General features: G+C 43.1%; 1 protein-coding gene across 3 annotated transcripts in view; it reads right to left on the bottom strand.

Annotated features, from left to right (window-relative positions):
- UBE3C (ubiquitin protein ligase E3C) overlaps window positions 1-20334 on the bottom strand; it is a 120768-nt gene that overhangs the window by 43781 nt on the left and 56653 nt on the right. For 2 of the 3 annotated variants that reach the window (XM_029234221.1, XM_029234223.1), the window contains 6 exons: window positions 17131-17288; window positions 16746-16978; window positions 8687-8791; window positions 6609-6696; window positions 6184-6281; window positions 5045-5177 (listed from right to left, as the gene is read on the bottom strand). In XM_029234221.1, coding sequence (XP_029090054.1) covers window positions 5045-5177; window positions 6184-6281; window positions 6609-6696; window positions 8687-8791; window positions 16746-16978; window positions 17131-17288 — 815 coding nt within the window. The remainder of the gene's footprint in view (window positions 1-5044; window positions 5178-6183; window positions 6282-6608; window positions 6697-8686; window positions 8792-16745; window positions 16979-17130; window positions 17289-20334) is intronic. The other variant, XM_029234222.1, reaches the window with a different exon arrangement.

Raw genomic sequence — 20334 nt, 5'->3', positions numbered from 1 at the left:
ACCTGGTGCCTACTAGCTCTTGCCTTTTTTCTCCAAGATCCGTATTTTGAAAGCCTTCACCCCACTTTTTTTTTTTTTTACCATATTTACAATCTCTTTCACGATTTCCTTGATTGGCTCCGATGTAAATCCTGTGAAGTGATGCACAGCATCTGGACACTTTTCCCCAGCAGGACTGTACTGCTTCTGGCGTGGTGGCTTTCACGGCTCTTTCTATAACAGCTACGGCATGATCAATGGTAGGAGACTCTCACAATGTTCTCTCTGCTGGGTTCTCTGACACCACGTTGACAAGCCTTGCCACGGAGCACCATGTGTAATGAGCCTGAAAGGTCCCTATGGCCCCCTGATCTAGAGGCTGAATTACAGATGTGTTTTGTGAGCCAGCAGACCACTTCTACGCCTTTGGTGTTGAACTCATGGGTTTCTGGGTGGCTACGTGCATTGCCAATATCAAAAGAGCTGTAAAGGCCATCCCTTGCCAACAAGGTGCTTCCTGAGGTCAAGGACAAGGCACTGATGGAACCAATCCAGAAAAAGGGCTCTCACTGCCCAGGCCTTCCTGTTGTCCAACCAAAGACAGACAGCTGGTGTTTACCTTTCCCCTAGAGGCTGGGGTGAGCAGCTCTCTAGATGAGGGCAGTCCTGCCCATATACCCAGCTGCACTCCTGCCCCTCCTGCTTAAATACTGGTGCTCACTTCTCCTCCTCACTAAAAAATGTCCTCTGTGGCAGACTTTCCCCAGAATGGGGCACTTTCGCCCACATTAAAAACCTGTCCAGGCAGATGTCCCTTCTCCTCAACGGCTTTCTTAACAGCGTCGGGAGCTCGTCTGCTGCCTGTCGGTGGGCAGATGCTGCTTCTGCTGCTATCTTGACCATTTTAAAGCCACACTTCTTCCTAAAATTATCAAAACATCCTTTGCTGGCATTAAATTCTTCAGCTTTTGATCCTTCACCTTCCTTTTGCTTTAAGTTGTCATATAAGATACGAAGTAGCAGTATAACACACTATTTTGAACAAACTGGAAGTAAATTTTAGGGCTCTCTTGACAATTTTTAGGCTCTCCTGAAAACTCTTGACAATTTTTTTTTTTTTTTTTTTTTTTTTGGCGGTACGCGGGCCTCTCACTGTTGTGGCCTCTCCCGTTGCGGAGCACAGGCTCCGGATGCGCCGGCGCAGCGGCCATGGCTCACGGGCCCAGCCGCCCCACGGCATGTGGGATCCTCCCGGACCGGGGCACGAACCCGCGTCCCCTGCATCGGCAGGCGGACTCTCAACCACTGCGCCACCAGGGAAGCCCCCTGACAATTTTTAAATCAACATGGTTATTAGATGGTTTATTCTTTTTTTACGACCAGTAAGAGAAAGTAAATTTGAAAGTATGTAAGGGAAATGCAAACCTTTAACAAAACATATGGATATATTTTCTGACTTTGAAAATTTTTTAGAAAATGTAAATTAACTGAAAACATATCTGGCTTTTGTATAAATAAAATATGTAAACTTAAAATATGTTATGAAAATAATACATCACAGTTTCTTACTAATTTTCAATGACATCAATGTCATTGGAAATTAAACATTTAGAGAATTAATAAAACATGCATAGAGGAAAAAAAAGTCATATAGAAAGACTACTTTTTCTCAAATCATATTAGAGTCTATAGATATGCCTTTCTTACAGCAATCCTGCACGCATTTTCAATATGAAATAAAAAGGTATGTCACAAAAAGTACAAGGTTTTTGTGCCTGCTGGTGTAGCCGCTGCCACAGCTTCACAAATTTCCTTTTCTTATTTTTTATTTTTTACAACAGTCCTCACGGTGGATTCATTTGTCTTGAAGTGGCAGTAACCAGAGCTGCAGGTACACATCAAACAGCCCAACATTTTCTCGTAACGTCACGCCTTTTCTCTGCTTCTTGGGGGCACGTCCAGCATCACTTGCAGCGCTTTGTGTTGGTCCCCGTGTTCGCTAAGGTTCACAGGGTTGCACTAGACACAAGGGAAAATACACAAGAACCACGAGCCATCACTTTTTACTGGATTCGCGGTTTCCTGGAGGGGACGTGTGCTCAGGCGGACGTGATGAGGGTCACGCTTGTCTCAAGGGGGTCCACACCACACTGAACTCAGCGCAGGAGCAACAAGAGGCGGCTAAGAGATCGTTAAAGCAGGACAGCGTGCGCTACAGGCACCTGCATGTTTGTTTACATTTCTCCTAACTGTGGAGGGCGCCACACACCTTCTACAAGTGTTTCTGTACGTTTTGATAAACTTTAACTTCTTATAATAGATCTGTGTATGCTTCTGACAGTAAATGATAAAACAGACTAGTATCTATCAATACGCATATTTTATGTACTCATGACATACCTTTTTCTTAATTTTTTCAGTATTTCTAGGTTACGTGGCTTATCTGCAAGTTTTTTCTAATTGTTATAAATCTCCAAAAAGTTTGGCAATATATTTCTTAAAAAAAATCTGCATAAGTGGACCCGCACAGTTCAAACCTGCATTGTTCAAGGGTCAACTGTACTTTGATTTTACCCTATTATCACTTCTTCTTCAGAAAAACAATGTAATAAACCCTGCCCATTAAGCAAGACAGAATCCAACGAACCAACACACAAGAGCACAAGTGAGGCTCTCAGGAATGGAGTCCAGAACAGCTCAGAGCCAACAGCTCTAGCAAATCTCATCCCAGACAATGGATGACACCAAGAGCTCACCGAGACGTTAACCCTCACAACACTCCTGAGAGCAAATACGGTCACTTCTCCATAGTCACCGCAAGGAGAGATGAACAAGCCACGCTCTCCCCCAGCTAAAGTGCTGCTGGGTGGAGGCATGGTGGAAAGAGCGTGCGTGGCATCACCGCGCCAGGACCCGTGTCACTCTGCTTGCTTAGCTCCCTAGTGCAAAAAGAAGTCACTCAACTTCTCTGAGCTCCACCAGGTCAGTTCACTTGCCAGATGGGGCGAAACCCACACTTTAGAAAACTGTTCTGAGATGATATGAGATATAAGAACCCATAAAGAATGGATCTGCTTTAATGACTAGATGATGTATGGAATAATCCTATTAATTGATTATATGTAAATGATCAGTCAACGAAGCACTTCCAACCAATTTTCCATAAGTAAATTAAATATTCTGAGATGATATTTAATTTTATAATTTGCATAGCAAAATACCAAACAATTTTGACATATGGTTTAAAAATTCTTATTAAGAAGGCCTGACTGAGAGAACACTTGTAAAGATTTAAGGCATTATAACATAAATATTGTAAGATTTTTCCAAAATCTTTAAACTCAATGAGATTATCAGCCTGCACAACTAGAGAGCTGGAGCGTGATTAACTTTTAAATCATTTTTAAGCTTAAGGATTCATTAGAAAATTTGGGGCTTGTTATCACTGAGCAAGTAATGTCTTAATCTCCATGAAATAAAGTTAACTGAAAATCGCTGCTAAGCACATGTTCTCATTTTGGCTGAAGAGCTCGCGGACATACACTAGCCTGCAGGAAGCAGGACCTGCAGGAAGCCCAAGCCCAGCAGGTGCAGAACCGGGTCGGCTGTGAACGTCCACGCCCTTCGCGGTGACCCAGGCTGGGAGACACGGCTCCTAAGACCTGGCTCACGCCCTGCATCTGAGGAAGCCCTCCAGCATCAAGCACATCTCAGCTCTTCTCTGAACACTCTGCCAGCCGTCTGCCAACTTATGACTCCGTCAGAGCTCTTGTCTTTCTTGTTTTCAATCACAAATTCAACAAACATCTACTGAGCACTAGCTAGCTGGGTGGGAGGAACAAGGATTCAGGATCCCATCTTAGACCGTGAGGGCCTCAGTCAAGTGGGAGACACAGACACAGAAACTGCTAACACAGTAACACATAACACAATACAACAGCTACTATAACTGATTATGAAGGACTGCAGATCCCAAAGGAGGGAGAACTTTTTTTTTCCCCAAAAATATGTTAGACTAGGTGTCAGAATACCTGATATCTGCCCCACTCATACAAAAAGTTTTGAAAGCACGACATCCTAGGCAACAGTAACCTGGGACAGAGGAGAGCTCACAGCCTGTGTCAGACTTGAGTTAAAACTCTGTCTCAGTCTGTGATACTTGACCTCAGAGGGCAATGGCACAGATTAAACGACCAAACTAAGCTGGGTTAAAGACAAAAATTCTGCACACAAAACCTGGAACAGAGTAAGGGAACAAGTGACATTAGCGTTCCTCCACTGTTCCACAATATGAAAGAAAAGTATTCAAAATGAGAGGTTTTGCTTTCCTAGAAGAAAATGAAATTACTCCCCTAGAAGAAAAGGCAACCGTTATTCTGTATCTGACAGCCTGCCAGCACCTCCCAAAGACGTGAGCTGGAGCCTCTGCCAGGCTTTCGTTTTTAATACCTGCATTGATATAACACCGATTTAATGTAATATCACGGATACCATATTGTGAAGTTAAAATTATTAATATATATATTAATAACACTAAAACTTTTAACACTGGGTGTCAAAGATTAACATAAGACAAAATGTGTCACTGACCTCTAAATGCTGTCCCAATTATTGTTACAACATAATTCTCTTTTATCTAATAGCAGTGTCATTGAAGCACACTTAACCTTTGATAAAGAAATTTGGATTGCAATGGTGTTTATATTAGTGTATTTAACTTGGCTTACAATTTATGATGTTTACATAAATAGACTGTTATATACGACATTTTTAGAATCATAGCTTTTTTGTCAACTAAATTTTAGAGACAGACATTTGGGGGAAAGAAGAGCTCTTTCCTTAAAAAACAAATCAATATTTGAAAGGCTTCTGGAGCAATAATTATTTGTTAATCTTAGAATTATTATTTGATAATATACATCCCCCAAATTTGACCTACTACATTTGTTTTGAACAGTCATTACAGAACAAGATAATCAACACTAATTGTTTAATGATCACCTTTTTCTATAATCCCCCAGCCTCCCCCTGCCATATGTACACATACAGAGAGAATTATATATACCATTTTCTGGGGAAAGTTTGTCATAAGCATCTTCATAAATATAATTTCTTCTTATTGTGACATTAATTCCATCCAGAAATGGACCATCTCCTTGAACTTCTTGCTTATCTGCATAAATCAACCTTTGAAAGATCTAACAGAGGGGAAATTATAAGGTTACTTGAAAACAATAGACTTTTCGTTATAAACATAAACAACCAAAAGGAAAAACCGCAAAATAAACCTTCACTTTACCTTCTGTATCTCCATAAACTCTGAAACACATTTTAAAGGCCAAGGTAGCAGATACTGATTTTATGCCTTCTCAGTAAACGTGCACTATTTATATATTTGTAATATTGTTCCTTTTCCCCACTTTACAACAAATTTTAAAAATCCCATGCTATGTCATATTTTCAATATTTCCTTTTGGAAACCTTTTATAAAACTCCAGATGGTGGAGGGAAGAAGAGTAGCTTTGGAAAGCTGTACATTAATATTAGTAGGAATATCTCGATGGTGATAGAATTCAAGTAATTTTTTTTATGCTAAAAATCCAGTAGAGGGCACTCAGGAATTACGCAACACCATGTGTATATGTGAGTGTGTATGTGTTTTAATGAAGAGATGTCAACAGCTTTAAATGTTCATCCTGTGAAAAGAGTGGGCAGACCTAAAAAACACCCTCTTGAAGCCAGAAGTGTAGTAGTTTTTAGAAACTGCTAAATAAGTTGGTGAATACAAACAAAACATTTTTTCAAGAGGTATTTGACTGGATTATGCTTTTATAAATCATGGTCAACAATTAACAATCTAATGAGAAAAACAAATTATTTAATGAGATAGGCACTAGGCAACTTTATAGAGATTTTTTCCATCGGTGTTACTTTTTTTTTTTGCGGTACGCGAGCCTCTCACTGTTGTGGCCTCTCCTGTTGCGGAGCACAGGCTCCGGATGCGCAGGCTCAGCGGCCATGGCTCACGGGCCCAGCTGCTCCGTGGCATGTGGGATCTTCCGGGACCGGGGCCCGAACCTGTGTCCCCTGCATCGGCAGGCGGACTCTCAACCGCTGCGCCACCAGGGAAGCCTGGTGTTACTTTTTAACTCTGAGATGATATAAATAACCACAAAACACATGGAAAGAAACCAAATTCCATACCTTTACTCGCTCCTCAAACGGAACCACAAAGGGCAACTCTGTTAGGATGGCGAGCTGTCTTTCCTCAGACACAGACAGTGGCGGGGACTCCAGACCTACTGCAACACAGTTTAAAACCTTCGTCACTGTGTGTACCTTCCTTTCCAGACTCACAAGGCTACACTCTGTATGGTTCAATTTAAAGACATTCTGGAAAAAGCTGAACTATATACAGGGACCAAAAACCCAACCTGTGGTTGCCAGGGGCCAGGGTAAGGAGCTGGCTACCAAGGCATGAGGTGTTTTCTGGAACGATGAAACTCCTCTACCTGGCCGATCATAGTCAAAAATCACAGACCAGTAGACTAAAGAGCGAACTTCACAGTATGTGAACTACACCTCAGTAAACTCGAGTTAAAAGAGCGATGAGGTCCCAGGGAGCTCACCGTCCAGGGTGGACCGCAGGGGGCCGATCCTCCCCATTCGCCTGAACCTCCAAGCACTTCTGGACGCCGGGACGTAGAGCTGGGTGACCTGTGGGGACCAGACACCCTGCTTAGTCAGCCCTTCCCTGTGTCCCAGCACACACGCCTACCCTGCCTCATTCGAGCTGCACCGGTGTTTCACATTTATTTAGTTGCGTCCCTCTCTCCCACCTCCTGTCCTTTTCAGGAGACCTCTTCATAACCTCTCTCCTATGCTGGTGCTCTAGTTAACAATGTATAATATCTGGACATAGTAAATCATCAAAATATGACTGCTTTATGAAGAAAACCACATCACCCTTAAAAAATTAATTTCTCACTATTACCAAATATTCACTCTCATAATTTTTTTAAAAATTGTCTGAATGAGCATCCAAATAAGGCTGGTATAGTGTGTACTGCCTCCGAATCCTTTTCATCTGTCAGGTCCCTTCAGCCCTCATTTCTGCCCTTGTGACTTTGATGAGGAAGCAGAAGCATTTGTCCTGTAATCTTCCCCATTGTGTGGATTTTGCTAATTGCAGCATCATGGTGTTAACATGTACTTCTAGCCCCTCCATTTCCTATAAATTTGTCGTTACATCTGGAAGTTTCACCAGGCTTGGTCTCCGGGAGAAACACTTCGGAGGTGGACAGTGTTCTCTTCTCGAGAGGCACGCGTGCTCAGCACCGCTGGTCGCAGGTCAGCGATGAGAGCAGGAACTGGTGGGAAAATAGCAGCCAACTGTCAACAGGCACCAGACACACTGCTTGGCTCAGCTGACAGTCTCCCTGGAGCACAGCAGCAGCACAGACCCTCGTCTCCCAGGCCTCCGGCCCACGTCTCCACTGTACTTCAGCGTGGGGCCGACACCAAACTTCATCAGAGCAGGCAGGCTAGACACCGTCTTCACGTGCTGTCAGCTGGAACACTTCCACGTCGAGAAGGCTCTCACAGCATCGACTCCATGGTTAGCCCACGAACAGTTCACAAAGGAAAGGCGGGCTAAAGGTGTGATGACTTCCTTCTTCCTACCAGTATTTAAAACGAGGGTGGTTCCTTTGCATCCCACAAAGATGGCTAACGAAGTTCTTTTTAGCATCCTTATGAACTCACAGATTCAAACACACTTGACGGTTAGTCCTCTGCACCTACGCTGCTGGCGCTCGCCTCCACCTCTGGCTGCTAAAGCCCTTTGAGGCGGCCCCCGGCCCTCATACAATCTCCCGTGGCCCCCGCTCTCAGGTGAAAGAACACGCCACCGTCTCGCGCACTTCCTCCCTGGACCTGCCACGAACCACTGTGCCGAGGACCCTTTCTTTTCGGTGGGAAATATTCAGAAACCCCAACATGGGCCCCAGAGGCTTGCACTGCTACAGGACATGCCACAGCATCTCAGCCTGGCCAGTGGGCAGAGCTCAAGCCACATGCTTAACTCAAAGAGACAATACTCCATGCGGACAAAGCGATGCTTCTAAAACAGCCCTGTTTTCATTAACATCTCTGTGATCTTGTTTGCTCCGTACCCACCACCCTGTGCCCCCAGCCTCAAGTTTCTGAGACGAATCCAGTCATGTGTTTCTCTGACAAACAACAATGAAAACACCTCATGTCCTTTGTTAATGTTATCTTAATTTATTTTGAAATAGATTATACTATTTAATCTACTTTAGATCTAGATCTTAGTAATATTCACATTTCTCTCTGTCCCTTTAGAAAACCAGAAATAAGTTCCATCTCTTAAGTACTAAATATATACTGAAAATAACAATAAAAGCAAAAATTTTTTTCAACCCCCGAAAACCCCATTATGCTTCAATATACTTTGTGGTTAAGAGCAAATTAGGATTAACAACAAATGCAGGATGCATGTGGGAGCCAACGACATTGCTCTACGTTCTACTAGGTGACCTAAGAGTTAGTAACACAAAAGTTTACTGTTAATGTTTAGTTACATAATAAGTTAAACAACTTTAAAGGATTTATTCTTCTCCCCCAAAAGATAAAAGCTGAAAAAATAAATTTAATGAAAAATATTTAGAAGATTTAAAAGTGACACCTTATCTGCTTTAATATCTTCTTGCTCTGACAGCCAGTGATTGGGAGGACAAAACTTTCTCCTCGCGTCTCTGGACTTCAACATTTTCACTAGGTTGGTGATAACCTGAGAGGGAGAACAGGAACACGTCACACGCAGGCTCGGGAACTACGGCAACACTTCCGGTCAGGAGTGAGAGGCCACGGCACCGCTTCACCTCCGTGCCCGAGGACGCGGGCTTCCGTGGTGAAGAGCTGGCTAGACCGCCACCAGGTCTGTCTGCAGAAAAGCACCTCGTTCTGTGATTACAGGAGTTAGCTTTAGGTACAAAGCGGTTAATATCTACTGGCAAAGAGAGAAAAATTATTAACACAAATGTGTGCAAGGGCTGATTTCTTAAAAACTGCAAGGGAGGCAGTAATTAAGTTTTAAAACACAAATGGGGAAACCTATTAGCCCATTTGAGCTATAATAAAAGACATCTCCAAGTACAGCAATTTCCCTAAGGTAAAACACATTTCTTATTTTTCTGAAAAACACTCTATTCAAGGCTGCTGGCAGCGGGGGAGGGGTGGGGGGTGAGAAGCAGTGTCCTAGACACACCTGTCAACCTTCCAAAAAGAAAGATCATTTCAGTATTTCCCTTACGCAAGCCTCTGGAATTAGGTCTGTGTCCCAGTGCAATTCCACGCAAACTCAGCGTAACGTCCTTCAGAAAGCCTCCCCACACGCTCTGGCTACCCCCCCCCCCGCATTATCATAGCCTAGTCCTTCACTGCCGTTTTCCCGGTGAGCGTCAGCCCCTCTCTGGCTGTGCGGTAAGCCCCCCATGAACAGAACCCAAGTACCTACCTAGAAACCTACTAGGTACCTGATGATGGACAACTGTATAATAAACTCTGTGATGTACGATTAAAGAGATCTTAATGGTACTGTCTATTTAAAAAAGACATGAAGTTATACATTAAATAGAAATGTGTTTTGTAATAAACAAAGATAAACCAACACAAAGTTGTAAAACCAAAGTTTTAAACCTTTACAACCAGGAGTTGATCAGACAACTACTATGATGTTAATGACTATGATGGTATTTTCTGAAAAAGTCAGCCAGGTTTTCTGTACACATTGCCTCTAATTCAGTAAAATATAATTTGAATAAAGAACTAGGAAATGTCATTGTGTGTCCAACGAAAGTGGGTAAGAAAGGGTCCTTGGCTGATATCTCAGGCCACTACGACACCAGCACTGGTTGGATGATCTGCCCAGTGAGAGAGAAAAAGTAATGCTTGAGCGATTTGGCCATCCAGACAAAACCACATTAGCAAAAATCTCTCAAGATCTAGAACACAGCTTGTACACTGGTGGATATATCTTGCCAATTTAGCTGTGATGTCTACCTTGTGGTATTTTAAAGCCTATTGTAATACTATGGTACTGTCCTTTTCGAATCAGCAGAAACTAGCATAGGTAAGCAATCAGTTGCTCAGGGGTCAGCTTACACACATGCAATGTTTTACGATGACTGATTTTAAGTGCAGCTGTGGTAGACTGAGAAAGGCCTAGTCTTTGGTTCTATCTGGTTAACTGCTGGTCACAAACAGAGTAAGGCCATTGACCTACGGCACCAACTCTGAGAAGTCTCTCGGTACTGCTCTTCAGAAGAAAAGACGAGATCCAGGAAAGGTCATTCCATGTGCTCTCTGGGTCTGAGACAAATTCAGTCGGGTCCACACAGATCGCACCAACAGATGCTCTTTCAACAGTGGAGAGTGAAGTACAGTCTTGTGGCAGGACGCACATTATGTCTTATCTCTCCTTTTACCTAACCAATTACATCGGTATTTTGAGTAAATTTGGATTTAACAGACATTGTGCTGAAATTTACCCACAACACACCACAACTGTTGACAAAAGACGTGCTTTCTGACAAACACTTATGTGTGTTTGTTTAATTGCACCCATTAACTTATGGCTCTCACACATCCCCCAGACTCTTGACACCATCCCCACTGCACACGCTCAAGTTCACAGCTGCCTAGCCCTCAGGAGCAGGCTGTCATCCACCTCCCGGTATTCACCACGATCCGATCTACGCTGATGAGGGCATCCTTTTCTATAGGTCACAAACATTATCAAACTATCTAAGAGGTAGTTAATGCCATAATTTACATTCCTCTTTTAAATTACTGTGAAATGAAACATTATAAAGTTTCAATATATGCAGTCTCTAGGACTGCCAGAGAAAATACAGGACACCTAGACAAAGCTGAATTCCAGATAAACGTCAAATGAATTTTTTAGTATAAATATGACCCAAATATTGCTTTATTCAAAGTGTATGTCTCAAATATTGTTTTTAAAAAGCATAAATGTATCCAAAATATTTCACAGGACGTACTTGTATCTAAACTGCATTTGCTGTTTATCTGAAATCCAAATCTAACTGGGTGACACATATTTTTACGTGTTAATTCTGGCAATATGAGCCCTGGACCAATTCCCCAAATGGTTTAGAAATGTCAGATCCCCTAAGAGCATTCTTCTCCTTTAAACTAGTTTTCTTCTAAGTTTTAGAGAAAAACACAAATTTTAAGTAACCATGAAAATTTTAACTGGATCCATTCTGTGATTTCAGAACACCTTTAAACACATTCCCTTTCTCTGCATTCATTTTCAGTATCACAAACTGCTAGAAATACTTAGTACTGAAAAAGCAAAGTTTACATAGGTAACCGTTAAAAAACCACGTAAACTGAAGAGTGTCACAGGTAAAGAAAACTGAAGTAACGATTTTACACTGGATCAATACAGACGCCCAGTGCTGAGATCAAAAGACAGTTTCTCTTTCAGTTAATTTTATCAAATCTCCTCGCACAGACATGCCTACTACAGAAGACAGGACCAGCACCGAGAGACCGGCAGGATTAACTTCAGTCCTGGGGTGCAAGTCTGCAAACTGAGATCAGAGGTTACTAAGATCTGCCCAAAGGGAATTCACCACACAGTCAGGCCTGTGGGTCAACACAGCTGCATTTCAGAACGTCCTGCTGACAAACACCCCAACGGGCACCACCAACAGCAACTGGAACTTAGTTCACCTGAGGTGAGCCCGTCAGTAATTGTTAACTGATCCCTAGGAGGTCGTGAAACACAGTGAGACTTGAGAACCAGTGTGTTAAGAAATATGATATAAAACAGCAAACAAGCAGACACTGGGATAACTACCTGTCCCTCACTCGGTACACAGTTTTGGCAGACTTTAACAGTTATAAACATAGTAGTGTTATATTTTACGTGATACGTTTAACTCTTGTCTCCCATGTCATCTTCTTCCGCGCTGGATCTAAACTTCAATACTCAAAAACTAACAAAATTACTGAAGCAAATACTCAGAAATGCACAAAACTGTTATGCGTATTTGATTATTCGCCACTGAAATAAAAAACAGGTGATATCAGGGAATTCCCTGGTAGTCCAGGGACTGGGACTCTGCGCTGTCACTGCTGAGGGCCAGGGTTCAATCCCTGGTCGGGGAACTAAGATCCCACAAGCCGCGCAGACAAAAGAAAAACAACAAAAAACAGAACAGGTGACACCTACGAGGTTTCCCTTAACCCCAATGTTAAAAGGACCAAGCAGATGACTCATTAGAAGCACACAGATGACTCATAAAAGTCCCACCTGACAACGGTCCAAGTTAAAGACTTTAAATGTTCAACTGTGATATTTCTGAATGGAGACCACTGATATTTAGCTTTACTACTGCAACAAAAAGTACATAGAGTCCAAATTTTGAAAGGCAGCTGTAATAATCTCTTTTTGTCTTAAATCTGGTTATGTAAGTTCGAACACCTTAGGTAATTATTTTAAAACTTCAAAACAAAGCACAGGACACAGCACATAATTTATGGGTACCTAAGTGTGGTAAATGTGTGATGTGATAAATATACAATAAAGAATTTTTTCGATTTTGATTTCATAATGAAGAATATGTAAAAATGAAATACAGGGCTTCCCTGGTTAAGAATCCTCCTGCCAATGCAAAGGACACGGGTTCGAGCCCTGGTCCGGGAAGATCCCATATGCCACGGAGTGACTAAGCCCGCACACCACAACTACTGAAGCCCGCAGGCCTAGAGCCCGTGCTCCGCAACAAGAGAAGCCACCGCAAATGAGAAGCCTGCGCACCACAACGAAGAGCGGCCCCCGCTCACTGCAACTAGAGAAAGCCCACGCGCAGCAACAAAGACCCAACGCAGCCAAAAATAAATAAATAAATGTTTTTAAAAAATGAAATACGGGCTTCCCTGGTGGCGCAGTGGTTGAGAGTCTGCCTGCCAATGCAGGGGACATGGGTTCGTGCCCCGGTCCGGGAAGATCCCACATGCCGCGGAGCGGCTGGGCCTGTGAGCCATGGCCGCTGAGCCTGCGCGTCCGGAGCCTGTGCTCCGCAACAGGAGAGGCCGCAGCAGTGAGAGGCCTGCGTACCGCGAAAAAAAAAAAAAAAGAAAGAAAGAAATACAAGAAAAACCAGTAAAGTACCAGCTCTTAAGATTATCACCTCATAAAAGGCCAGAACGACGATTTTCCTAGTGTAATCCAAAGTTTAGAATGACTTTAGCAGTTCTTTTTTCCATCCTGCGCACGCTTAGCTTTGTTCTAGCTCAACATCATCACTTGAAAGTTTCTCCTTTTCGTTATATAGTGATACTCAAAGAACAGGGACTCTGTCCGACCTCATTTATCATTCCCCAGCACAGGGTGCAGCCAATGTTCTCAGATAAACACAGTGGGTGTTTAAATACTGACAGTAACGACACCCTAGCCTATAAAAGTCATTAAGTGTAAGGATTCCTGCTGTCAACACGACTACTTGTTAAAGTTGGTTTATTTTAAAAGTCAAAGTATTCTGCAGCATGTTTAAAACACTACAAAATTATTTCTTGAAGTCAAACACAGAAGGACACGGGGCAGCTCTGCCACCTGCAAGGGAGCCTGGGTTCGCCTCACTGGCCAACACCGACGGTTAACAGCGGCACGTTTCCGTTACAACGAGGCATTGCTGTGGCTTTCACGGCTTACTTTTTTAAAGAGTCTTTTCAAAACTGAAAAATGCAAACCAACCACCAGGAAAGCGAAACTCCCTCGTACTGCAGCCCTGTCTGTCTGTCTGTCCGGCGCACGCAGGTAAGGCAGGTGCGAGGCCTCCCTCCCGGTCCCTCCTTTCAGGCGGCTCCAGCTCAGCTTGGCGGCTGCACACAGAAGGCAAATCCAACAGGAGCTCCCATCGCCTCACAGGGCTAAAGCGATTATAGCTGTAAATTACACTTCAAGAGGAGTTTATAAATTTGATAAATGCATAAACTGTTTTAGCAGTGTCAATGCAGGGCTTGGAAACTGACCTCAATTCTTACAGTGACAAAGAAAGATGACTCCATCCACTTAAAAGTCTGTGTTCTGTGACCAGCCCCCAGGGCCTCTCTCAGAAATCAGTCTGAGAGGGGCCATCAGGAGGCTGAGAAATGAAGATGGTTTTGGTGGTTGAAGGAGTCGGCTCTCATCATGTGCGACGCTGTCAGAGCCAGCAGAAGGCAGGAAGTCACTGGCAAAATAACGCTGTCAGAGCCAGCAGAAGGCAGGAAGTCACTGGCAAAATAACGCTGTCAGAGCCAGCAGAAGGCAGGAAGTCACTGGCAAAATGCTACTACTTTCTTTGGTTGATTCCACCTTGAGTCCTTCAGCTAAAATCTGACACTGAAATATACATAAAATGCTAAACGTTTATTTTCGTACTTTTCAGAGGGACAGTGGAGAGGAACAGCTGAGTTCACATGCTGCCTCCATCATCTACCAGCTATGTGACCTCATCTGCAAAATGGGGATAATCATAGTATCCTCCTCACAGAATTACTGCTTTACATGAACTAATATATGTAAAGCCCTTAGAATATTGTCTGAAACATAGCAACCACTGAGGGTTAAATTCTTATTATTTCATATTAAGGATAATTTTTTCTTAAAAGAAAAACTAATAGCAGCTGATTCCTTTCAAAGACTTGCCTTGATTTTGTTTTGTTTTGTTTTCTGGGCTCAGCTCAATAGCAGGCAGTACAAAAAAAAAAAATCTTTTTCAAAGAGCAGGAATCTCATTCAGAAACTTGTCTTCAAACAAGTCTGTTCTAAACTCAGAAGATCTTTATAACAACTCAAGTTCAAACCTAAAACAATCCTGTTCCAAAAAAGGTGAATTTTTACCCTAATTCTTTAAAAAAACCAACCACAAAAAGCCCTCAATCCTTAATAAAGTAGTAATAAGTCATAAGAAAAAATTCACTACAAAATTTTCATTTAATGATTAAGCAAAATAAAATAGGACCAGGGAAAAAACACCTTATACAGCATTATTATTATTATTTTTTTTTTTTTTCCAGTACGCAGGCCTCTCACTGTTGTGGCCTCTCCCCTTGCGGAGCACAGGCTCTGGACGCACAGGCTCAGCGGCCATGGCGCACGGGCCTAGCCACTCCACGGCATGTGGGATCTTCCCGGACCGAGGCACGAACCCATGTCCCCTGCATCGGCAGGCGGACTCTCAACCACTGCGCCACCAGGGAAGCCCTATACAGCATTATTAAATTCAGACGTTTCTGGGTCCTAAAGATAAGCCTGTCATGAAAATTATGAAATTCTGTATAGGTGCTATAAAATAATGAAATTATCTGATACTGTACACAAAACCTGATAACATACATAATGGAAAGTTTTACTAACAAAGATCCCAGAGTTTAATTAAATACTTAAAAGAAAAACATACATGCTACCATTAATACCCATATCCAGGAAAAGCTTACATAAGAATTACAAGTTTTAAATGGGCAATATAGCTTATTTTTAACTTAGAAAAGATGCAGAAGTGTCAGTCTTTAAGCAAGGATATATTAAAGGGCTCAACAAGTGACCCTAAAAGTTTACTTAGAAATACAGAGATAGGTAATTAAAATAAATTGTGCAAACATATATTACATCAATCTGCACAAATTATAAATGCAGTGATGCATTAGCACTGTATTCAGTGCAATGAAAACATTATCAGTTACTCTCACTGCTACTAATGCTCGTGCTCATAAGTGAAATGTGTTGTAAAATCGGGCAGAACGGGCTGGACAGAGCCTATCGTGCGCTCCTAGGATGAATAAGCAGTCCGTAATTAGCCCATCAGGTTAAGTGCAAGCATTAATGGGCCCTTCCTAAAGTCTAGCTTGACATCCTTCTCCAAACATGGCCAAGAAGAAAGTTCCATTAGCAATATTAATACAAGCTTAGTTGATCATTTTCATTCAATTAACTTCTTTCAATTAAATAGATAGCTTGACAAAAGCAGTGATAAAAGACCTAAAGGGACAGCTGATGACTCGAACTGAACATTAGCGTGCGAGAGGTCGCTAGTATTAAACGGACTGTAAATCTAGCATTCAATTTGGAAAATGCATTTCTTCTGCTCTCACTCCTTTAATGAGCGATTTTAGCTGACTAGATGTGTTTGCTGCAGAAATTTCATGGGAAGTCAAGCACCCTTTTTCTTTTCTTTTTTTCTGCCCCAGTAGTTCTATTCTCAGTGGTGGTGGTTTCCTGCCAACATTCCAGCCACAGTAACTCATAACTTCTCTTTCTGCATGGTTAAAAATGAAGATATTTTAAAATAATTTATATTCAACTTGCATTAAGTTAATGATCTTATTCTACCTTTGTTACTCAATTTCTTAAAAGATTAAATACATAAAATCTGTAAGAGATTTTTTAGTGAAAAATAAAACTGAAAACATTAAAAAAATTTTAACTATACATCACCTTGTCATTGGAAGTACCTGGGGCAATTTATAAAAGATACATGTAACAATGTAAAAAGAAGGCTTTAGAAGGAGGCAAATGTAAAATGAAAATGACTTTTCTTAAAAGTTTTTCAAACTAACAATTATGCCTGAAACAAACCTGTATTTCTATTCTTCTAAAATGAGTCAATACAAAAAAAATCTGCACATTATTTAACCTCAGTAAACAAAACTATTCATATACTCGTTACCTTAAATAACTGGATCCATCGTTTCTGTTCCATCTGTATACATTGCTGCATTTCAGAATTAGTAGTAACTCCAATACTTTGAAATGCTATAATATATTCTTCTCGAACTTCTGGTTTTGTTTCTGGATAAGCCAACTTGATGATCCCTAAGCATGCATCTCGAAGGCATCGAGACAGCATTATCAGCTCTTCTAAAGTGAAAGGCATCATTGATGATTGTCTCTGACCTACAACTGGAAAACATAAACCAAGTTTCTATCACATTTGGGTTTTTTTTTCATTTCTTAACACACTGAAAGACTTAAAAGGCTTAAAACTTTTCTATCACCTATGAAAATGGACAGGCCATGAGGCCAGCAACAAACCAATTCCTCAAAATTCTTACCTTCTATGGGATCACCGAAGAATTCATTATCATGTATGGAAATCAGTGAATGACTAAACAAGGAGCTGAAAAGGTAAAAGAGTGGGATGATTCTACTAGAATCTTCAAAAGACATAGGAGAACCCCTTGATATCACCTGAAGCAATGGTACCATAGACCTAGAATTGGGAAAAAGGAGAAAGAAACCCACAATAATTTAGTTTGGGAACAAATTAAGACATGACATCAGACAAATATAATCAGGGAAAATAACGTTTACATTAGCAATTAAACTACTTCCAGGGGAGGCAAAGTCATTCTAACAATACAGGTTAACAAATAACATAAATTAAAGAATAGGACACCAAGCCACCACTCTTTATTAATGTTCCTGCTACTATCTTCAACTGGATAAGCTTAGTAATTTGAGAGCGAACCAGTGGTCCCAAGGTTCACTGGAAGAACAGAGAGTAAGTAACGCCACTCTTAAAGACACACACTTTACTTTTATGCTGAAAACCACCCCCTTTCCCCTCTACAAAGGCAGATGGGTCTGGTCTCATGAAAAATTTATCCAGCCACTTACATTTAGGAACATTCAAAACAGTTAAATGTTGAGCCCAAATTAGAACCTTCAGGCTGTCTCCCCTTTAGATACTGGGCCTCGTTTCCACCTACCAGCCCCGTAACTGTTACGAGGAGTCCCGAGACCGCCTGGCGCAGCTCTAAAGCGAGCTGGTCTCTTTCCCCTCCCAAGAGCTGCCAGCTATCACGTTTACTTCTCCCTCCTGGTTAAATGCGTTTCCTTCTCTCGCTGAACACTCAGCTCCCAGAGGCTCCCCGTGAGCTCCTCCCCAGCGATAAAGCTCCGCGGCCACTCCAGTATGCCTGGGCGGTCCTGGGTTCGCAGACCTTGTGGGCAAGATCGATCTCTCATCTTCCTCCATCCGCACCTGCACCTCGAACATCAATTTTCCCCAAACCACAGTTATCTAGGAGGCGACATGTGCTGAGGAGTCACGGCCGCAAATTCCCCAGGGGCCGGTCCACCACTGCCCCAAGTCACATGGGCGAGCAGAGCAGGAGGTGAGGCCTGCCTGAGGCGCTGTCCTCGCTGGGGGCTTTGGTCAGCTCGGATGAGCCACCTGGAGCTCTAGGGTGTCCACAGGGCACAGTTCAGGGGACAGCATGCCACCACCGGGGCTGGAGCGCAGGGCCCGGCTGTGCAGCCTGGGTGCAGCTCCCGCCAAGGAGCAGCACACTCGGGCCAGTGTCCCACGCGGCCCCAGCGCTCAGCACAGAGCACCACGCTGAGAGAAAGCCATCCATGCAAAGTAAAAGTGCAGTGAGGGCAGACACAGAGGGACAAGCACGCCGTCTTCCCTCCTCGCCAACTTGGGGACCACAGAAAAAGGCTGTGTGCCTGGGGCATCGCACAGCAGTGGCCAAGTCCCAAGAGGACAGAAGCCCCCATCTCCCCCAGGTGGCCCCCACCAAGCCTAGCCCTGTGCCATCCACACAGTAGAACAAAAGGGTAAAGGTCATTTGTTTTGCTGATATTGGTAAAACTAATAGTTTGTATCTTTTAGTTCCCTTGTCACTAACAGCAGAAGTACAAAAACAGTGGATAATACTGACAAACACACACTATTTAGGGGGACATGGCACAGGTCGAGTTAAGCAGCTGCAATGTGGAGAAAGTATTTCCTGAATCTAAGGGGACAATAAAGCCGCTTTCAGCTGTGACCCGTCAATAATCCTTGGGTCTAAATTCAGCATTGGCGTCAGTTATGCACATATATGTCAGGACGCATAAAACTCTTAACACTGCTTCCCTAAAAAAAGATTAGGGCAGGGCTTCCCTGGTGGCGCAGTGGTTGAGAGTCCGCCTGCCGATGCAGGGGACGTGGGTTCGTGCCCCGGTCCGGGAAGATCCCACATGCCGCGGAGCAGCCGGGCCCGTGAGCCATGGCCGCTGAGCCTGTGCGTCCGGAGCCTGTGCTCCGCAATGGGAGAGGCCACAGCAGTGAGGGGCCCGCGTACCGCAAAAAAAAAAAAAAAGATTAGGGCACTTATGCAACATTAGTTTATTTGTTCTCTTTAACCCCCTGTGAGGTAAGCAGAAGGAATCAACCACGTTCACGCCAATGGCAGGAAGCGCGACTGGCAAGAAGGGTCAGCTGTGGCCTGGGGCCTCACCCAGCTGGGACTGGAATGAAACATGTCTCCTGATTCTGCTGACTGCTCCTTCTGCCATCAACACTGACTCAGATACTCCTCTCAACACAGGTCAAAGACTTATGTGCAAATAAAAAGTCCGTAATTTACTGTAATGAAAGGAAAGACACTGATTCGTGACTCGGAGAGTTGGCTGGCTTAGGAGCACCGAAGAGACCTCAGACAAACCCTCACCTCTGTACACACCCTCAGAACAGGGGTTTCCACAGGGGGCCGGGCAACTGCCCCCCTCCCCCTTAAGTGAAAGAGCTTCTCGTCATCTCTAGAAGCTTCTAGTGAATGCATTCTTGCCTTGAAAAGCTTTAAGAGGGCCACTGTAAGTACTACTAACCACTGGAGCCAATGTGAAAAAGGAATGGGCAGGATATTCTCAAAACAGGCCCTAGTGAGTTAAAGACAATAACCGAACCACACCAGCCTCACCACACAGGCCCGTGGCAGGGCAAAACACCCTCAGGTTAGGTTTTGGTAAAGGGAGGCCTATCAGAAAACAGAAACCAGCCGCCCAGACGCTCCTTCAGCTTCACCTGCATCCCCATCACCGAGGGGCCCGTGAGGCCACAGCTCCGGGCTTCTAACCCAGGCCCCGAAGCCAAGCCCCAGGGCTGGGGCCGAGAAGTCTACACTTCGACACACTCCTCTCATGAGCCTTACGCTCCCTGAAGCTCAGGAGCCCCAGCTGCGTAAGTCCCGCTAGGAAACCACTGATATTTTCAAGTTACGCTTCACGCCATTTTCAGGAAAATCAGGCATTTCATCTTAATTTTATTCCAATAATAAATATGATGAGATACACATTAGGAATGTGTTAATACGCTGTAAGCTTCTTGAGGGACCTTATTTTAATAAATTAAATTACAAAGAAATTCATTCTCAAATGAGCTTTTAAGAAATAATGAGTTTTTAAAAATTTGTATACCTTTACTAACTTATAATATTAGTAATTTAATATAATCAATACTATCCCATTTTTTTTTCACACACCAT

Source organism: Monodon monoceros, unplaced genomic scaffold, assembly GCF_005190385.1.
Source record: "Monodon monoceros isolate NGI ecotype Baffin Bay Population unplaced genomic scaffold, NGI_Narwhal_1 Super_Scaffold_2, whole genome shotgun sequence".
Taxonomy (NCBI): domain Eukaryota; kingdom Metazoa; phylum Chordata; class Mammalia; order Artiodactyla; family Monodontidae; genus Monodon; species Monodon monoceros.
This window is presented reverse-complemented; position numbering and strand designations above follow the sequence as displayed.